This window comes from Acipenser ruthenus, chromosome 2 (assembly GCF_902713425.1).
Source record: "Acipenser ruthenus chromosome 2, fAciRut3.2 maternal haplotype, whole genome shotgun sequence".
Classification (NCBI taxonomy): domain Eukaryota; kingdom Metazoa; phylum Chordata; class Actinopteri; order Acipenseriformes; family Acipenseridae; genus Acipenser; species Acipenser ruthenus.
The window spans coordinates 66634243-66650594 of NC_081190.1; the positions used below are offsets into that span (position 1 = coordinate 66634243).

The window sequence follows — 16352 nt, forward strand, 5'->3', positions numbered from 1 at the left end:
AATAAATAAATATCTATCTAATGTAATCCTGTTTTTATACATCAGTGGCTGTTACAAAATTATCTTCAATACTTCATAATATTATTTATTTTTTATATTGAACCTTTTTTATTTTTGCAATGGTGTGTACGTAAACTTAAGTTTGCATATTTGAGAGTTAATTTGTGTAAAATCTGTGAGACTGGTAATAAATACTGTCAAACATTGCATGTATAACAGAACATTTGGTCTTCCAGTTTATCTGTGAATGTGTAATTTTAAATATATACACAGTTGTAGTCAATAGTTTACATACCCCAATGGAAATTTCTAATTTCTAGACATTTCTCGAAAACAAATAATTATAGGAAAAATCTTTTGTAGTAAAAGTTTTGCTTTTTTGGATGAGGAAAAAAAGTTACAAGAAATAGATGTCTACAATTACTTACTTTTGTGTTTTCCAATGAAATAATACTTTTGAATGAGTATTTTTGGAGTTTTGCAAAAAAAAATATTGAAATAAATAATTCTAGACACCTATTTCTTGTATCTTTTTTTCCCTCAATTGAACTATAGAGCAATGGTCAAAGATACTTTGGACTGTTGATTGGATCGACAACGACACCAGTGCCTTCTGCCAGTTCTGTCAATTCAATGCTTGTCTTCTTTCTATTCCTTAAGATTATTATATTCAAGTTTTGCTCATCCTTGCTAGACAGATTTTTGGGTCTTCCAGTCCTGGGTTTGTCAATTACAGATGATGTTTCTCTGTATTTGTTGATTATGCTTCAGATACCACACCTTGAAAATCAAGTGATGCGAGCTATTTCACTCAATGTTTTTCCTTCTTTATGCAGGTCAAGGTTGTTATAATAGTAAAAAACACTAGTGGAGGCTTTAAATAAATTGTTTATGTTCATAATGTATCAGAGTAGAAAAATGCATCATGCCTAAGACATTTGCACAGCAGTGTATATTTTTTTGTTCTTCCATTCAGAACTTGTTTTGCCCAGCCAGGCATACTGCTGTTCAAGTTTTAAAAAGCAGGTGGAACATTTATGGTTCCACATTATGTGGTACTCGCCACAAGTTACCAAGCGCTATTTGCACGCTGCATTAAGCACTATTGGCATTATTTTGAGATATGCGCATGCGTCAGTGGTTTATTGTATTTTGTCCATGTTAGTTACACTACTATTAATGTATTTTTAAAATGTGAATTTTCAGTATTATAAATGAGATGTACTTTTAAAACATCAAAACACATCTCATAATAATGCAAAATTAAGCATAAGACCGTACTTAATACATTTAGAGGTGTCGTGAGTCAGCATTTATACGCAGAGCAGATTCAATTACTTCAGGATTGGCTAGTCTATGCGCAGTGAAGTATAGAAATATTTTGGTTTTGAGGTGGCTGATGATGGCATGGAATAGTGAAACAATATAACAAGACCTTGTTTTTCTCCATGGATATTGTAAAGCAAAGCACCACTAAGATAAAGTATGTTATTGCTTTTCATATGTAAATATCTGACATATGTATATATGTTTCGTATTGCAATTGTGTTATTATATTTTTGCGTGTTTTGGAAGACTTCGATATTATCGATATCGATATGTGCACAATATCGATATACAATTCTCATATCGTTACCCACCCCTAATAATAATAATAATAAAAATGCAGCAAAATAAAAGTCTGGAGCCAGCTTCCCTGTCAAACGCAGGCAGAGCATTCCATAATTTTTCTCTATAAGAAAAATCCCTACCTCCCGTGTTGATTTTGTGACCCTAAGAATAAACAGCAACCCCACATCCTGTGATCTCAGAGTGCGATTTGGAAGATATAGGGTCAGTAACTCCTGCAAATAACTGGGTGCTAATCAATTCAGGGTCTTATAAGTTATCAACAAAATCTTAAAATCAATTCTATACTCCACAGGGAGCCAGTGCAAAGAGACCAAAGCAGAGGTAATATGTTCACTTTTCCTGGTTTTAGTCAGAATTCTAGCGGCTGTTTTCTGAACAAGCTGTAAGTGAGAAACCATACCTTTTGGGATACCAGAGAAAAGTGCATTGTAATAGTCAATTCTTGATGAAACAAATGCATTAGCCTCTCTGCATCAGGTACGGAAATAATAGGTGTAAGCTTAGCTATATTTCTCAAATGATGAAATTATACTTTAGTAATTTTCCTAATGTGATTCTCAAATGATACATCAAATTTCTAATTTCTAGTTTTAGTTCCGATGAGAGACTGCCAAGGTCTAACTTATGTAAATGGATATTCTTTATTTGCTGTAAGCCTACAAGCATGACCTCCGTTTCGTCAAAATTCCACATTAAGAAGTTCTGTGACATCCAACACTTGATGTCAGCAAGGCAAGCAGCTAATAGCACCCCAGTATAAGGATTGCCTGGATCCAAAGAAAAGTATAGCTGAGTGTCATCTGCATAACAATGGAAATTCACTCCATGCCTGCGGATAATGTACCTAATGGCAGCATATATAGTGAAAACAACAAAGGACATAAGATAAAGCCCTGCGGAACACCACAGACAACTTCTGACAAATCTGACTTCATCTCCTCGATAGAGACAAACTGGAACCTATCAGAAAGATAAGACCTATACTAAGACAGGATACCTCCTAACAAACCTACTAAACTTTCAAGACGATTCAATAAAATGGAATGATCCACAGTATCAAAAGCAGCACTAAGATCTAGGAGAATTAAAATTGAAGGAAAGCCAGTCAGAGCTTATCAAAAGATAATTTACTACCCAAACAATGGTCATCTCAGTGCTATGTGCAGCACAAAATCTAGACAGACATTGCTCAAGTACGGTATTACAAGTTAGAAACTTGTGTAATTGATTAGCAACAACTCTGTCTAGAACCTTTGATAAAGATGGCAGATTGGATATTGGCTTATACTTGTTAAGGGCTTGAGGGTCGAGGTTGTTTTTTTTTTAGCAAGGGCTTTACCACCGCAACCTTAAATGCAGAGGGAACTATACCAGAGGAAAGTGATTCATTTATAATTGTTAAAATGTGTGTATTAATAACACAGAAAACACATCATAATAATTTGGTAGGAACTGGATCAAGCAAGCAAGTTCTGGCAGGGCTTCTGTATACTTAAAATCCTAATTTCAGAGACTTGACATGAGGCGACAGCCAGAAACGATTGCGGAGTAGACTGCAAATGTGTGCATATAGATAGATATCTGCTGGTTCAAAGCCTAAAATTAGACAGCTGCTTTGTTGAGTACTGTGACAGAGAAAGAATGATTCTTGGTGTTAGATCTCCTTCCCGACCTGCGAGGGTGCTGTGTAACGGGAACAGAGTACCCTGGACTGGATGGCTTGACAATTCACTCCCAGGGGTCGGCGGAAGTCGGCCATCTAGAAAGGGGGTGGAGCTACGGTACAATAAATCATTGACCAGAAAGGTTAACGGCGTGGCATCCACGAATTGGAGGAGCGAGTGTGCTTGTTAACCAAGGGGTTATGGATGACAGTATATAAAGGGGACATAGTGATGTGATATTTTCCTTATTATGGTTACGCTGAAACTGTATGTACCTATGTTTTGATCATAGAGAACTGTTGCGTGTTTTGTTTCTTTTGTCTGTCTGTCTGTCTAAAACTCTGTTCATGGTTTGTTATTGGATTAGATGGCTAACACGATCCTGAGCTTAGGGCCAGTGCTAAAACCGGACAACACTGCACATTGTATCACGGATAACTTGTACTTCATCACGAGCGCTACAGCACTCACTTTGGACTTGTGACCGTGTTTGTGTTTGTGTGTATGTACTGGATTATTGTTATTATTTACGGGACTGCAACCCATAATTATCCACGGCGCAATACGCATTGCTGTGTATTTGTAGTCCTCCTTTTATTTACTGTTTGGTCATCAAACCATTTGGATTTACAAAATAAAACAGAAATCATTTCACCTGTACGTTGTTGTCTGTCTTTCATTGTTGGATTACTGCACCTGCTCTATACCTGCACACTAATTACCCCTTTGCCACAAGTACATTTTGAGGAGCCTTGGTTTCTTTGAGTGGTTATTACTACCCAGCTCAGATAATTATATCATCAGGCATGTGATTGCAAATAAAAATGTAAAAAAATATCAACCCTTTCTAATTGCCTAGAGTGGTGCATCTGTCACCTTGGTTTACAATCCCTATAAAAGACACTTTTTTTCTATGTCGTTATTTTGAAAATTGCTTTTGCCAGTAATTTGGATGACCTAAGTCTAAAGCAAACTTTTCAGCTACAGGCCACTTGTTTTATTTCAATGTATTATCTTTGACTGTCCTATTTTTCAACGAGAGATGATAGTAAAACTTGTGGAATGGAATTTGAATTGGTAATAAAAGATTAAATAAAAGGGATTATTCTGAATTAATATATAGTTGACTCTGTCTCTTATGGTGTGCAGACTTTGGGTAAAATAACCAATATCCTTGCCCACCAAAAGTGAATTTCTCATTTGAGCCATGGGTTCCTTCATGTCTTCATTAATTCCATTCTAATTCATATTAATTTAGTTTTACTGTGGTTTGAAATATTGTATTTCTCACCAATCATAACTTACTTCCCTAACAATAAATCTCAAAACATTGAGGCACATTTCTTTTTGCAATTTCAGTACATACTGTTTTTAATAGTCAAACAGAATTAGGGCAAGTTATGTTGCTGGTGGCTTATATCATTATGTCACTGCTACAGAGCAGCTGTTGTTTTACAACTGGGTTATTATTTTGCTTAGCTGCAAAAGAGCCTTCTGATGTCTCGAGAGCGTTTGCACATCATAAGAAGTATCATTACGCATTTGCTTTCTTTAGCCTCATTCCAAACAGCGAAATGATTTGCATGCTTAAGAAAGACCCCTTAATAAAACAGGAGTGCAGTGTCACATTTCAAAGCAAGCATATACAACATGAGCCCTGAAGCCTCAGTGTGCTGCACCATAACTTAAGCCACCAAGCTAGACTTTAACCTTGGCACTGCCTAAGCTAGTGTGCTGCAGTTGAAAAGTCTAAATAAAATACCCTAGTATTACAGATAGTCCCAATTCCTGTAACACGACTATGATTTTGCTGGCTTAAGGGACCCATACAAGTCTGTTGTGTAAATCAACCACCCATGAGCTCTAGAAGATGTCCAGACAACTCCAGATGTGTCCTCAACTACTGAAGTTAGTTGATTGACATCTTCCAGCAATATAAATCTTCTTCAAGCAGAGCATATTTTGGACTAAATGGACAGAAGCTTTTGTTGCTCAACACTATACTATATGCTATACACATTGCATATACAGATATTGAGAGGCAATTTCCTCACTAAACTCTACTGGCCATTTCACCTGGAACTGCACAGAAAAGAGAACAGTCATATGAGAAGCTTAAATTGTTTCATTATTTCAGCAAGTACTGCAAGAAAACTATATTTATAAAAATTAAAATAATCTGGATTTAATTAAATACATATTTAGATGGTAAATAGCGGTACGGGATTTGAGTGAATCGGGTTCATCGCTGGTTTACATAAACGGGGAGCTAACATGCTTTTGTGTAGGATTTCTGTTTGTATCTTGGGCAGGTCCCTTATTCCACCCTTCTTAAAAACACTTTCTGATTACTTTTCTTTTAGATTGTCTTTAATTATGCTTGGGGGTCGAACTGATAAGGATAGGCTTTCATCGTGATTAAACAGAAATAGCCACATCAAACACATATAAACACAAAAACAGTAAGCAAGCCCTTGATACTCGAGAGGCTGACAAATGGGCAAAAACACCCGCAGCTTTAATCTGGGAGAAAATTACTCTTCATCTTATAATTTGAGCAGTAATTTAGATATGTTTACTAGTGCAGTTGTGTGTCCTAAAACTGTAGTTAAACAACATATACATCACAAAGCAATTGTCTGAGAATTTCAATATTGTATTGCTTTTTTTACCCTGAGAACTGATGATTTAAATCTGTCAAGTTTGTGACTCTTATAATGTTAATGAAGAGGCTGTAGGGTGCGAAACACAACATATTTCTTTCCCTAGTTCCCTGCTGTGTTGTACATATTCCTGAAATATCTAACATAATTGTGCTTCGTTTTATATTTTTATTAACACATTCCTGGTCATAAATCACTTTTGGCCAGTTAAAGTAGAACGCAAAGTAATGTGTTGTGTTTTAAACCCTACAGCCTGTTCAGTAACACTAAGAAACTGCCTGCAGTGTTGTAGCTGCAGAGGTGATACAAGGTTTGAGTTAGTACTTGTATGGGAGACATCCAGTGCAGGAAGTGGGTGTGGCAAAGTGGTGAGTGAATACAGGTGTGTGCAGTGCAGAGTGGATACAAAACAGACAGACAATGATTTCCAGGTGCAAGGGTGTTTACTGATTTATTGAACAATGTCCAGAGCCTTATGGCAAATACCTGTAAATAATAATGATGGAGTGATACAGCAGCGTGTATCACTCTGTATTTGTAAATCCCCGGGTTGGACCCGTAACCAAAAGTCCAGTTTTACACACCAACACTAAACACAAACACAGTTCTTAGTGAAGGGGTGTATTACAGTTCTCCGTGAAATGCAGGGGTGAAAGTGATGTCCGGGTTTATGCTGGCTTTCGCTACAGCTCTGGATCGTGCTACTGGTAGTCTATTAAAAAACAGACAACAATTAACAAACACTAACAAACATAAGACAAAACTCACCGTTCACGATACTGCAACACAGACTCCTTGTAGGTTTGAAAACTAACCATTTACCAAGGAACAGATCACTTACACTACGAGCCCTATTTATACCCTCGCTCATGACCCCTAGGTTAACAAGTGTATCCGCTCCTCCAATCCTCGGATGCCACGCTGTTTCCCGTCCGAGTCATTCAGTTTGGGTACCATAGCTCCGCCCCCTTCCTAAATGACCGACTTCCACCTACGCTAAAGAATAAATTGTCATGCCATTTAGTTAAGGGTACTCTGTTCCTTTTATATAGTGCCCTCACAGGTCGGGAGGGAGATCTAAAACCAAGAATCATTCGATCTCTGTCACAGTGGGTTAGGATTCTCCAGCTTGGTGCTTGTATTCCTGAAGATGTAAAACCAATTTTACTCCCATGGAATCATAAGGGTTGTATAAGTCAAACTGTAATTATAAAATTAAACAAGCAAACTCTGTGTTGAAGTTCTTAACAAAATCAGACAAAAGCATTCTGTTTTGTGGCAATTCCAGCAAACATTACTGTACAATATAAATTGTTGCAATTATCATTTTGGACTTCACCAACATTTTGTTTTTCATTACTGTAGCCATTGTCCGTGTACTGTAGCTAGTGTATTTTTCACACTATGCCACCTTAGTTAAAGTGTTCTGTCAGCAGAGCAGGGATGGGGCACCAAACTATGAAAAAGTAAACAAATACGATCCATCACTGTTTTCCTTCAGAGAAAAAGTTCCACTTGATGTACTTTGCATATTTCCCAATGGTAAAGCATGCACATGCAGCTATGGGCAAACGTTTTGCATCAGCTAGAATTTTAGGATTGAGACATAATATATATATATATATATATATATATATAGGAACACAATTTAGATATTTTATTTTATTTAACATCATATAATCAAAGAAACTACAAAATGATATTGCAAAAGTCTACTGGATACCATAATAGTAGTACAGTATTTCAGCAGTGTGGAGTAGTGGTTAGGGCTCTGGACTTTTGACCGGAGGGTCGTTGGTTGAATCCCAGGTGGGGGGCACTGCTGCTGTACCCTTCAGCAAGGTACTTTACCTAGATTGCTCTGGTAAAAACCCAACTGTATAAATGGGTAATTGTATGTAAAAATAATGTGATAACTTGTAACAACTGTAAGTCGCTCTGGATAGGGCGTCTGCTAAGAAATAAATAATAATAATAATAATAATAATAATAATAATAATAATAATAATGTTAGATTTCGAAATGTCACAGTTTTCAGTTTTTCATTAAGTATATGGAAAACTACAAAGCAGTATGTAATTCAATATGTTAACTTAACATTATTCGCAGGTTTAATTCAACTTTATGAAGCAAAATTGGTTAATTCTACAGGGCTCTTGTAAAACATTTCGCCATAGCTGTACAGTACACACCCAGGCCAACTGTTTGGAGCTGCATACCAGCAAAGCACATTCGAAAGTGATATGTTCTGTCTGTTAAATGTCTGCTTATTGGTTCTTATTACTTGGGTGCACAGTTTCTAGTAATAATCTGTAACCCAAACCTCAGCCATTCAATCTCTCTGCACGGAATCATCTGGGGAATGTTTTCTCATTTTCTTTATTAATTACTAAATCAAACAGATGAATAATGAACCCCACAGCGACCTTGCACCACATGTACTGTACAGGAATCTGACAGTTGTGTATTCTTCCTACTGGTTTCCACAGATTCTTTTTTCTTAATGTTACCTTTTTGTTTATGATGTGACAGGATAGCGTTACAAACAATACAATGTAGGCTGGGCATTCGCCTTCACTATACATAACCTAAACACACCTCAAAACACAGGTCAAAACTCACTAAACTCCCACCACAAACAGGATTTCTGCTCCCCTTTATAGAGGTGGCCACTCCCCAATCAGCACTACCTAATTGGGTAATGGCAACACCTGTGATTGTTGGAAGGGGCAGAATTATCCCCATCCCTGCCAACTTTACATTCCCACACACATTAGTTACACAAGCAGGACTTTTGCCCTGCCACACACATCCCCCCATGTGCACAGAACACATGGCCGCCACCGGCCACCTCCCCCCTTGAATCATCAACCCTCTCCCATCTTGGGTGGGTTGGCGGGCGGGCTGGTTGGGGTTGTGCTGGAGGTGGTACCCTCGCTTCCTCCTTCGGTCAAGATGGTTTTGGGTCTTCTGAAAGGGGGCTTTTGTAAGGGGGCACCCATTTAACCCCCATGGTTACACCTGGGCTTTTGTAAGGAGGTGCCTGTTTAACCCCCTTTCTACCCCCTAATCCCGAGTAACTTTTCACCTTTCAGGGCTCCTCTACCGTGGGTAGTCCCAACGCTGGTAGCGGCGCTCGACCCTGGACATGGACATGCGTCTGGCTTTCGCCGTACTCCCCTGCGCAGCAGGTGTAGCAGCTTCTGGGGTTGGCTTGTTAGTTGCCCTGCTGACTGGTGCTCGTGGAAGCACCTCTTCTTCTGTCTCTGGAGACAACAGCGTCTCCTCCCTCTTTGGCACTGGAGATGGCAACAGCTCATCCCCATCCGGCTCTGGAGACGATAGTGGCTCCTCCCCCTTTGGCACTACAGATGGCAGCGGCTCCTCCCATTTTCCTCTGCTCGCCTCCGGGAACAGTTGCACCTCCCCTTCTTCCTCTTTAGGTCAGGTTGTTCCTCTTTCTTGGGCGTTCGGGCAGGTAACTCCTCCTCCTGATATTGGAGGGGGCAGCATACCACCAACTGCCCGAACTACCCCACAGGTGAGGCACTAACTCTCTGCACTCGAGGCAGACGAGGAAAGTGTCTAGTCAGCCATCCCATGGGGCTTGGAAGGCAGAGGGAGGCAGAGGGAGCAGTCTTGTCGGTCGGGCAGCTGGCATTGGACCTTTCTTTTTTCCTCAGCGGTGCCTCTGATGGCTGCTGAGAATGAACTGCTGCTTGCCTTTGTCCCCACCCCAAAACATTTTCAGGGGGTTGGGAGCTACAGTGGCTCTCAAAAGTATTCACCCCCCCTTGGACTTTTCCACATTTTATTGTGTTACAACATGGAATCAAAATGGATTTAATTAGGAGTTTTTGCCACTGATCAACACAAAAAAAGTCCATAATGTCAAAGTGAAAAATAAAATCTACTAATTGTTCTGAATTAATTACAAATACAAAACAGAAAATAATTGATTGCATAAGTATTCACCCCCTTGAGTCAATATTTGGTAGAGTCACCTTTGGCAGCAATTACAGCCATGAGTCTATTTGGATAAGTCTCTACCAGCTTTGCACATCTGGACACCGCAATGTTTGCCCATTCTTCTTTGCAAAATTGTTCAAGCTCTGTCAAGTTGGATGGGGACCTTTGGTGAACAGCAATTTTCAACTCTTTCCACATATTCTCAATTGGATTGAGGTCCGGGCTTTGACTGGGCCACTCCAGGACATTGACCTTTTTGTTTTTAAGCCACTCCAATGTGGCTTTGGCTATATGTTTTGGGTCATTGTCCTGCTGGAAGATGAATCTTGTCCCAAGTCCCAGGTCTCTTGCAGACAGCAGGTTTTCCTCCAGGATTTCTCTGTACTTTGCTGCATCCATTTTGCCCTCTATCTTCACAAGCTTTGACGCAGTGAAGCATCCCCATAGCATGATGCTGCCACCACCATGCTTCACGGTAGGGATGGTGTTCTCAGGATGATGTGCGGTGTTAGGCTTGCGCCAAACACAGCGCTTAGCGTTGAGGCCAAAAAGCTCTATTTTGGTCTCATCAGACCATAGAATCTTCTTCCACATGCCTTCTGGCAAACTAGCCGAGATTTGATGTGGGTTTTTTTCAACAATGGCTTTCTTTTTGCCACTCTCCCATAAAGGCCAGTTTTGTGCAGCATCCAGGTTATTGTTGCCGTATGCAGTGTCTTCCAGCTCAGCCGTGGAAGACTGTAACTCCTTTAGAGTTGCCATAGGCCTCTTGGTGGCCTCTCTGACTAGTGCCCTACTCGCCCGGATACTCAGTTTTTGAGGACGGCCTGTTCTAGACAGATTCACAGTTGTGCCATATTCTCTCCATTTCTTAATAATGGACTTACTGTGCTCCAATGCCTTGGAAATGTTCTTATATCCTACCCCTGATTGGTGCTTTTGAAGAACCTTATTCCGGATTTGCTTTGAATGTTCGTTCATCTTCATAATGGAGTTTTTCTTAGGAAATGTACTAACCAACTGTGGGACCTCCCAGAGACAGGTGTATTTAACCTGAAATCATGTGAAACACCTTAATTGCACACAGGTGGACTCCATTCAACTAATTATGTGACTTCTAAAGACAATTGGTTGCACCAGAGCTTATTTAGGTGTGTCATAGCAAATGGGATGAATACTTATGCAATCAATTATTTTCTGTTTTATATTTGTAATTAATTTAGAACAATTAGTAGATTTTATTTTTCACTTTGACATTATGGACTATTTTGTGTTGATCAGTGGCAAAAACTCCTAATTAAATCCATTTTGATTACATGTTGTAACACAATAAAATGTGGAAAAGTCCAAGGGGGGTGAATACTTTTGAGAGCCACTGTATGCTCCTTCACCAGGGGATGCTCCCCTTTAGACGGCAGTGGTTACTCCCTCTCTGGCAGTGGAGAAACCAGTGGCTTTTGCATCCCCACCCGCTACCTTTCCGTAAGCCTCCATAGAGCCTGGGTCTTCACATGGGTATTCCACAGTACAACCCTGCCACACCCTCAGAGAACTAAGTACCAGAACTTTGTCTCTGTATTTTTTGCCTTATTATTTTTAGTTGTAGCCCTTGGGACAAATTATGTATTTGTTTGTTTTGAGAAATTTCATTTTAATCTGGGTTAGGTATGTAGTAGTTATCTCAGTAATACAAACACTTTTTTGTTTGTTTGTTTGGTTTGGCCTCGTTTGGGATAGACATGAAAATTGATAACCTTAAAAAAATGAACCATATGCAGCAAATTCAAACCCTGATAGTCTGAACTGCCCTATAATACAAGTGACACAATCATAATGAAACTGAATTTTAATTTTATGAGATATTATGAGAAAATACATGCACATGTACGGTAGCGTACAGGTCACCATTTAAAAGTGCTGTATATAACAGACTATTAAACTTACAAGAAATGTGTACTGTTTTTTTTTTGTTGTTTTTTCTTGGCAAGAGGTTTATTACTGTTTTTGTTTAAATATAAGTTGGAAGAGTATCAAAAAACATTAAAATACAGACTAGACAGTGCATTTTTAGTATGGTACAGACTACAACCAGCAATCAACAATCTGAACTGTCCAAAAACACACAGTACTTACCAAGACTGAACTCTAGCCTTGGTGGGTTTGGAATCATCACTGCACCTGCAGAATAAAACAAAGGCTCGAAATAATATTGATTCAGCACATTTTTATTGTTTCAGTTATTTTTTATTAGGGAGGTCCCAAAAAACTAAAAACTATTCAAGAAAGCTGAACATTTGAAGAAAAGGTTTATACTAGTAGGCTGTAACCAAAATAATAAATAACAGATCCGTCGGTTCATTAGCCATCTTTTTTCCCCCCAATTCCTAGGGAATGCAATATCCTGGTTGTCAATATGCACCTCTCATGTTACTGTAGCAAAGGCGCACACATTGCAATATGTCTTTTTAAAGTGACCTGTATGCTTGTAAAGGTTATCTTGCTGATGGATGAATAAAATGTGGTAAGTGAGGTGCATGACTGCATTGATCTTTCTGCCCTGTTTTAAGCAGCTCTCGTAAAAGACCTTTAAGTTCATTGGACACTGTCACACGGCTAGCTGAGTGGTGATGTCAGAACCAGGAAATGAATACACAGAGAACAGATGAGGTGAAATGATGAAAGCGCTGTTGCGCAGTTTATTAAAAATAAAAGGTTTAAACAATCAGAAGACAGGACATGGCACTTTAAGCCAAAATAAATAGACAAACAAAACGGACTAACACTTAACAAATGGTGCACGGACAGACACACAAACAAACACGGTGAGTCTATATATAAACAAACAAGTATCGTGCTGGTCCTACCAGCACGCGATAGCCATTGTTATTTACTTTTCTTTAACTTTAGTTCTCCTCCTCTCTCTCCCGTTCTCCACTCACCGAACACACAACCCCGAGTGAGTAAAACGTGCATCTATATATACTGTTGTGCTGGGATTCAATTACTAATTAATTATTAACTTGAATCCCAGCACGTGAATTAATTATGTGCAACCTCGTGCTCACATATTATATACTTTAAATGTACGTGAAGTGATGTGCAATCCCGTGCCTAAATACAACTATACATTTTAAATAACTTGTGCTGCACACACCCATTTATATCCCGTGCAGCCATCTCTATACACCAACATTAACACACCACACGCAACATACAACACAGAAATGCACACAGGGGCGGGGCACATTGCCACAGACACAGACAGATCTATATCTGTTTTAGAAATGGAAGGGATACAGTATTTATAACTAATATTAACCAAGCCCATCAGTAGGTACCAAGACAGATTATGTAGATGTGCTTGAAGGGCAAATGAAATGAGATGTGCCCAGGTGCCATATTGTACATTATGTTTAATCCAGATCTAGGAATAACAGTGAATGTCAGATTAAACCACCAGTTGCCTGTGAATTGAATTATTTTTGCAGAGGTGTGGCACTATTTTCCTGGGCTTGAAAAAATAATCAACATCTAGATCTCTGGGATTTGGAAATCTGTATTGCTAGTTTAACCTACTGGTGTAACTCACCTAGACAAGGAATTCCTAAATGGTACCATGTATTTGTTAAATATTGACATTCATAACATTCAAAATGAACAGATAGCTCTGGGCTGAGACTAGGCTGGGTTTTGATTATTTCGAATGGGTCAAAAAATACACTAGCATTTAAATATATTTATAAAGCTTTTTTAAGGATTTTGAAAGGACACTAGGGTTAACACCCAATTTTTTAAAATACAGATGAACCCGCTTTACATCATGATTGCCATGCAGGCATAATTCATGATATAAAGCGGGTCATGATGTAAACCGGGTTTCACGTTTGCCTGTGACAGCACATTACGAGTGCAAGAAAAAAAGAAAGAAAACTAATAGTGAATTAAAGAGCAGTGTTTTAATACTGTACATGTAGTCATTCTTTACATTTAAACACATGCATATAGTTTACTATCGGACAAATACGTTTTGTATCTTTAACTGGAACAAAACAGTTTGTGTCATTATCTAAAAAAGGCATGAATTGTTGAGTGATGAGAGCTATCAATTAGGTGTTGCACTTAATGTTTTTTTTTTTTGTGAATAAGTCTATGTTAAAAAAAAAACATTTGGTGACATTGGTGTTTTGTAACTGAACTGTATCCCATTAAGACTGCCCACGCAGCATTTGACAGGCTGCACAAAATGTCAGTTTATCAGCTGAGATGATTATTGGTTGTTAGGTGTGTTGGAAATTAATTCTATCATGTAGTTACTTAGTAAAGCCCAGCAATGCAGCATTTGACAGGCTGCACAAAACATGACAATAAGTGGGTTTGTGAGATTATATTAAGAGAGGTAATTTCTCAAAGAACCTATGGTGCACGGCGAGTGGTTTTTGAAAACTTGTGATAATAAATGGGGCATGATATTAAGCGAGGTGATATAAAACGGGTTAATCTGTAATTGGTTTTCAGTTCAGAATGAACGGCCTAAAAACATGCTGGAGGATTGGCCCAGATGGGAAGACTGCTCTGACTGCGCCACTTGTTCCTTATAGGTCTCTCATAGAAGTACAAACAAGAACTCTGAGGTACGTTTCTTATGGATGAGTGGGATGAGAAATAAAAGCCAATTTGAAAAGAATGTGAAAAGTTGGATGAACATGAAATTCCCTCTAAAACATTGAGTTATTCTTACATTCTGCAAACAGATTCAAAAACCGCCTTACCGTTTCACACAGAATCGCTGACAAACTGTATTAATATGCTACTTCACTTTACCTGATCATGTCAGGGCAAACAAACAGACAGCTTTTCAACTGCAGAGAAAAGTTAATTTTTAAACAGTAAACCTGCAGATGTTACATGATCACACAGCATGCAGAACAAATTTATCCCAATTAAATGAAAAGGCAGTATTGAAATTCACTCCATATGACAAGATAAGGGAGTAATCATCATTTTTGGAATTGAAGAAAAGCTATGCTTTAGTGGAAAATAACATTACTTTGGAATATAAATCAAAGCGCTGAAAGCTTAGGAGCCACAATGAATCGAGAACTGTTTTAAATGCGATTCATTTATTTTCATAAAAGGTCCAATCAATTTTCATCCCCAGTGGGAAAAAGTCTATTAACAAGAGATGGAGTTGGACAGCCAATTGAAATCCAACCGTCATTCATACTCTGAAAGAAGGTAATAACTTTTAAATGTTGTAGCCAATTGTCTTTCAAAAAACCTTGAACTTTTTCTCAAAGATGTTTGCAGTATAAATTCAGCTTTTATAATCAAATACAATGAAATACGTTTTAGTTGATATTCGTTTTTAAAGAATGTAGCTAGTGCTCTCAAGTCTAAAACAACTCAGTTAAATCAGAAACACCATACAAAAGGTAAAAGGAAGCAAAGTCCAAGGCACTCACCTGCCTGCTGTGCTTCGCCTCCCAGGCTGTCTGTTGGCTCGCTTCTCTTAATCTCCATGAATAGCAGCTGAAGGTAATTAATTCTTTTTTGCAAACCTTCCGAGTTTGCCTCTCGGAGTGCCGCAATCCAGGATTTGCAGTCTGACTTAGTGAAGGCTTCAAGATAAAGATCTGTCTCTCCGCTCTCAAACTCTGCATTCAGAAAGCATTGAGACACCTTCAGAACCCCAAATACAGCGTGAGACAGAAAGAGAGAGAACAAGGAGAGAAAAAACAGGAAAGGTAGGAGAGAATTGATGCTATGTATAATACAAACCCTTATTCGTCCATCTTCTAATACTCTGGAATCAAACCCTTGTTGCTTCACATTCAGTGTGCCGCTTAGTCCAGGCAGTCTAGCAGTTTCCCCAAAGCAATTAACATAATACAAAACTGGGTGGCAGAATTATCTAACTAAGAAGCACTTCCTTATTGCTCAGCAGGTAGCTACCGAAGCTATCAGGGCTGAACGCTTTAGCAAGTAGCTGATACACTTAGCAGCAGAGGCAGCAGAACCAGCAGCAGCAGAGAGCATTCCTGCAAAAGGGACCAGAGGGATTTAGCGAGGTGAGTGTGTCCATCACTTCTCTTATAAGAACTGTCCTTTGTACAGAGCCTCCCATCCATCCTCGCCAGAACACTGCTCATCAGTATCTGGAGACAATGCAGCATGACAAGTCCTCCGTGAGGCGTCAACAGGTTGTAGAGAGAAAGCTATGGAGCTCATTACTACCAACTGAGCCAGTTACTGCTCCACTACACAAATGCCTAATTGCTTAGGGGGTGTTGTGAATTTACTAGGACTGGGAAACGAATAAGTATCAATATGAGACATCTGTGAAATAATGCCAAGTAGTGAGAAGAAGGTGGGGGGTGTTGGATGTTTTTGACAATTATTTAAGGCCATTAAACAGCCTTAATTC

The 16352-nt window shown here is 38.9% G+C and overlaps 1 protein-coding gene across 2 annotated transcripts in view; it reads right to left on the reverse strand.

Annotated features, from left to right (window-relative positions):
* Positions 1 to 16066, reverse strand: part of inpp4b (inositol polyphosphate-4-phosphatase type II B) — a 211291-nt gene extending 195225 nt beyond the window's left edge. For both annotated transcript variants that reach the window (XM_058999293.1, XM_058999292.1), the window contains exons 1-3: positions 15707 to 16066; positions 15391 to 15582; positions 12062 to 12106 (exon numbers count right to left, since the gene is read on the reverse strand). In XM_058999293.1, coding sequence (XP_058855276.1) covers positions 12062 to 12106; positions 15391 to 15448 — 103 coding nt within the window. In that variant the 5' untranslated portion in view covers positions 15449 to 15582; positions 15707 to 16066. The remainder of the gene's footprint in view (positions 1 to 12061; positions 12107 to 15390; positions 15583 to 15706) is intronic.
* Positions 16067 to 16352: the final 286 nt, after the last annotated feature.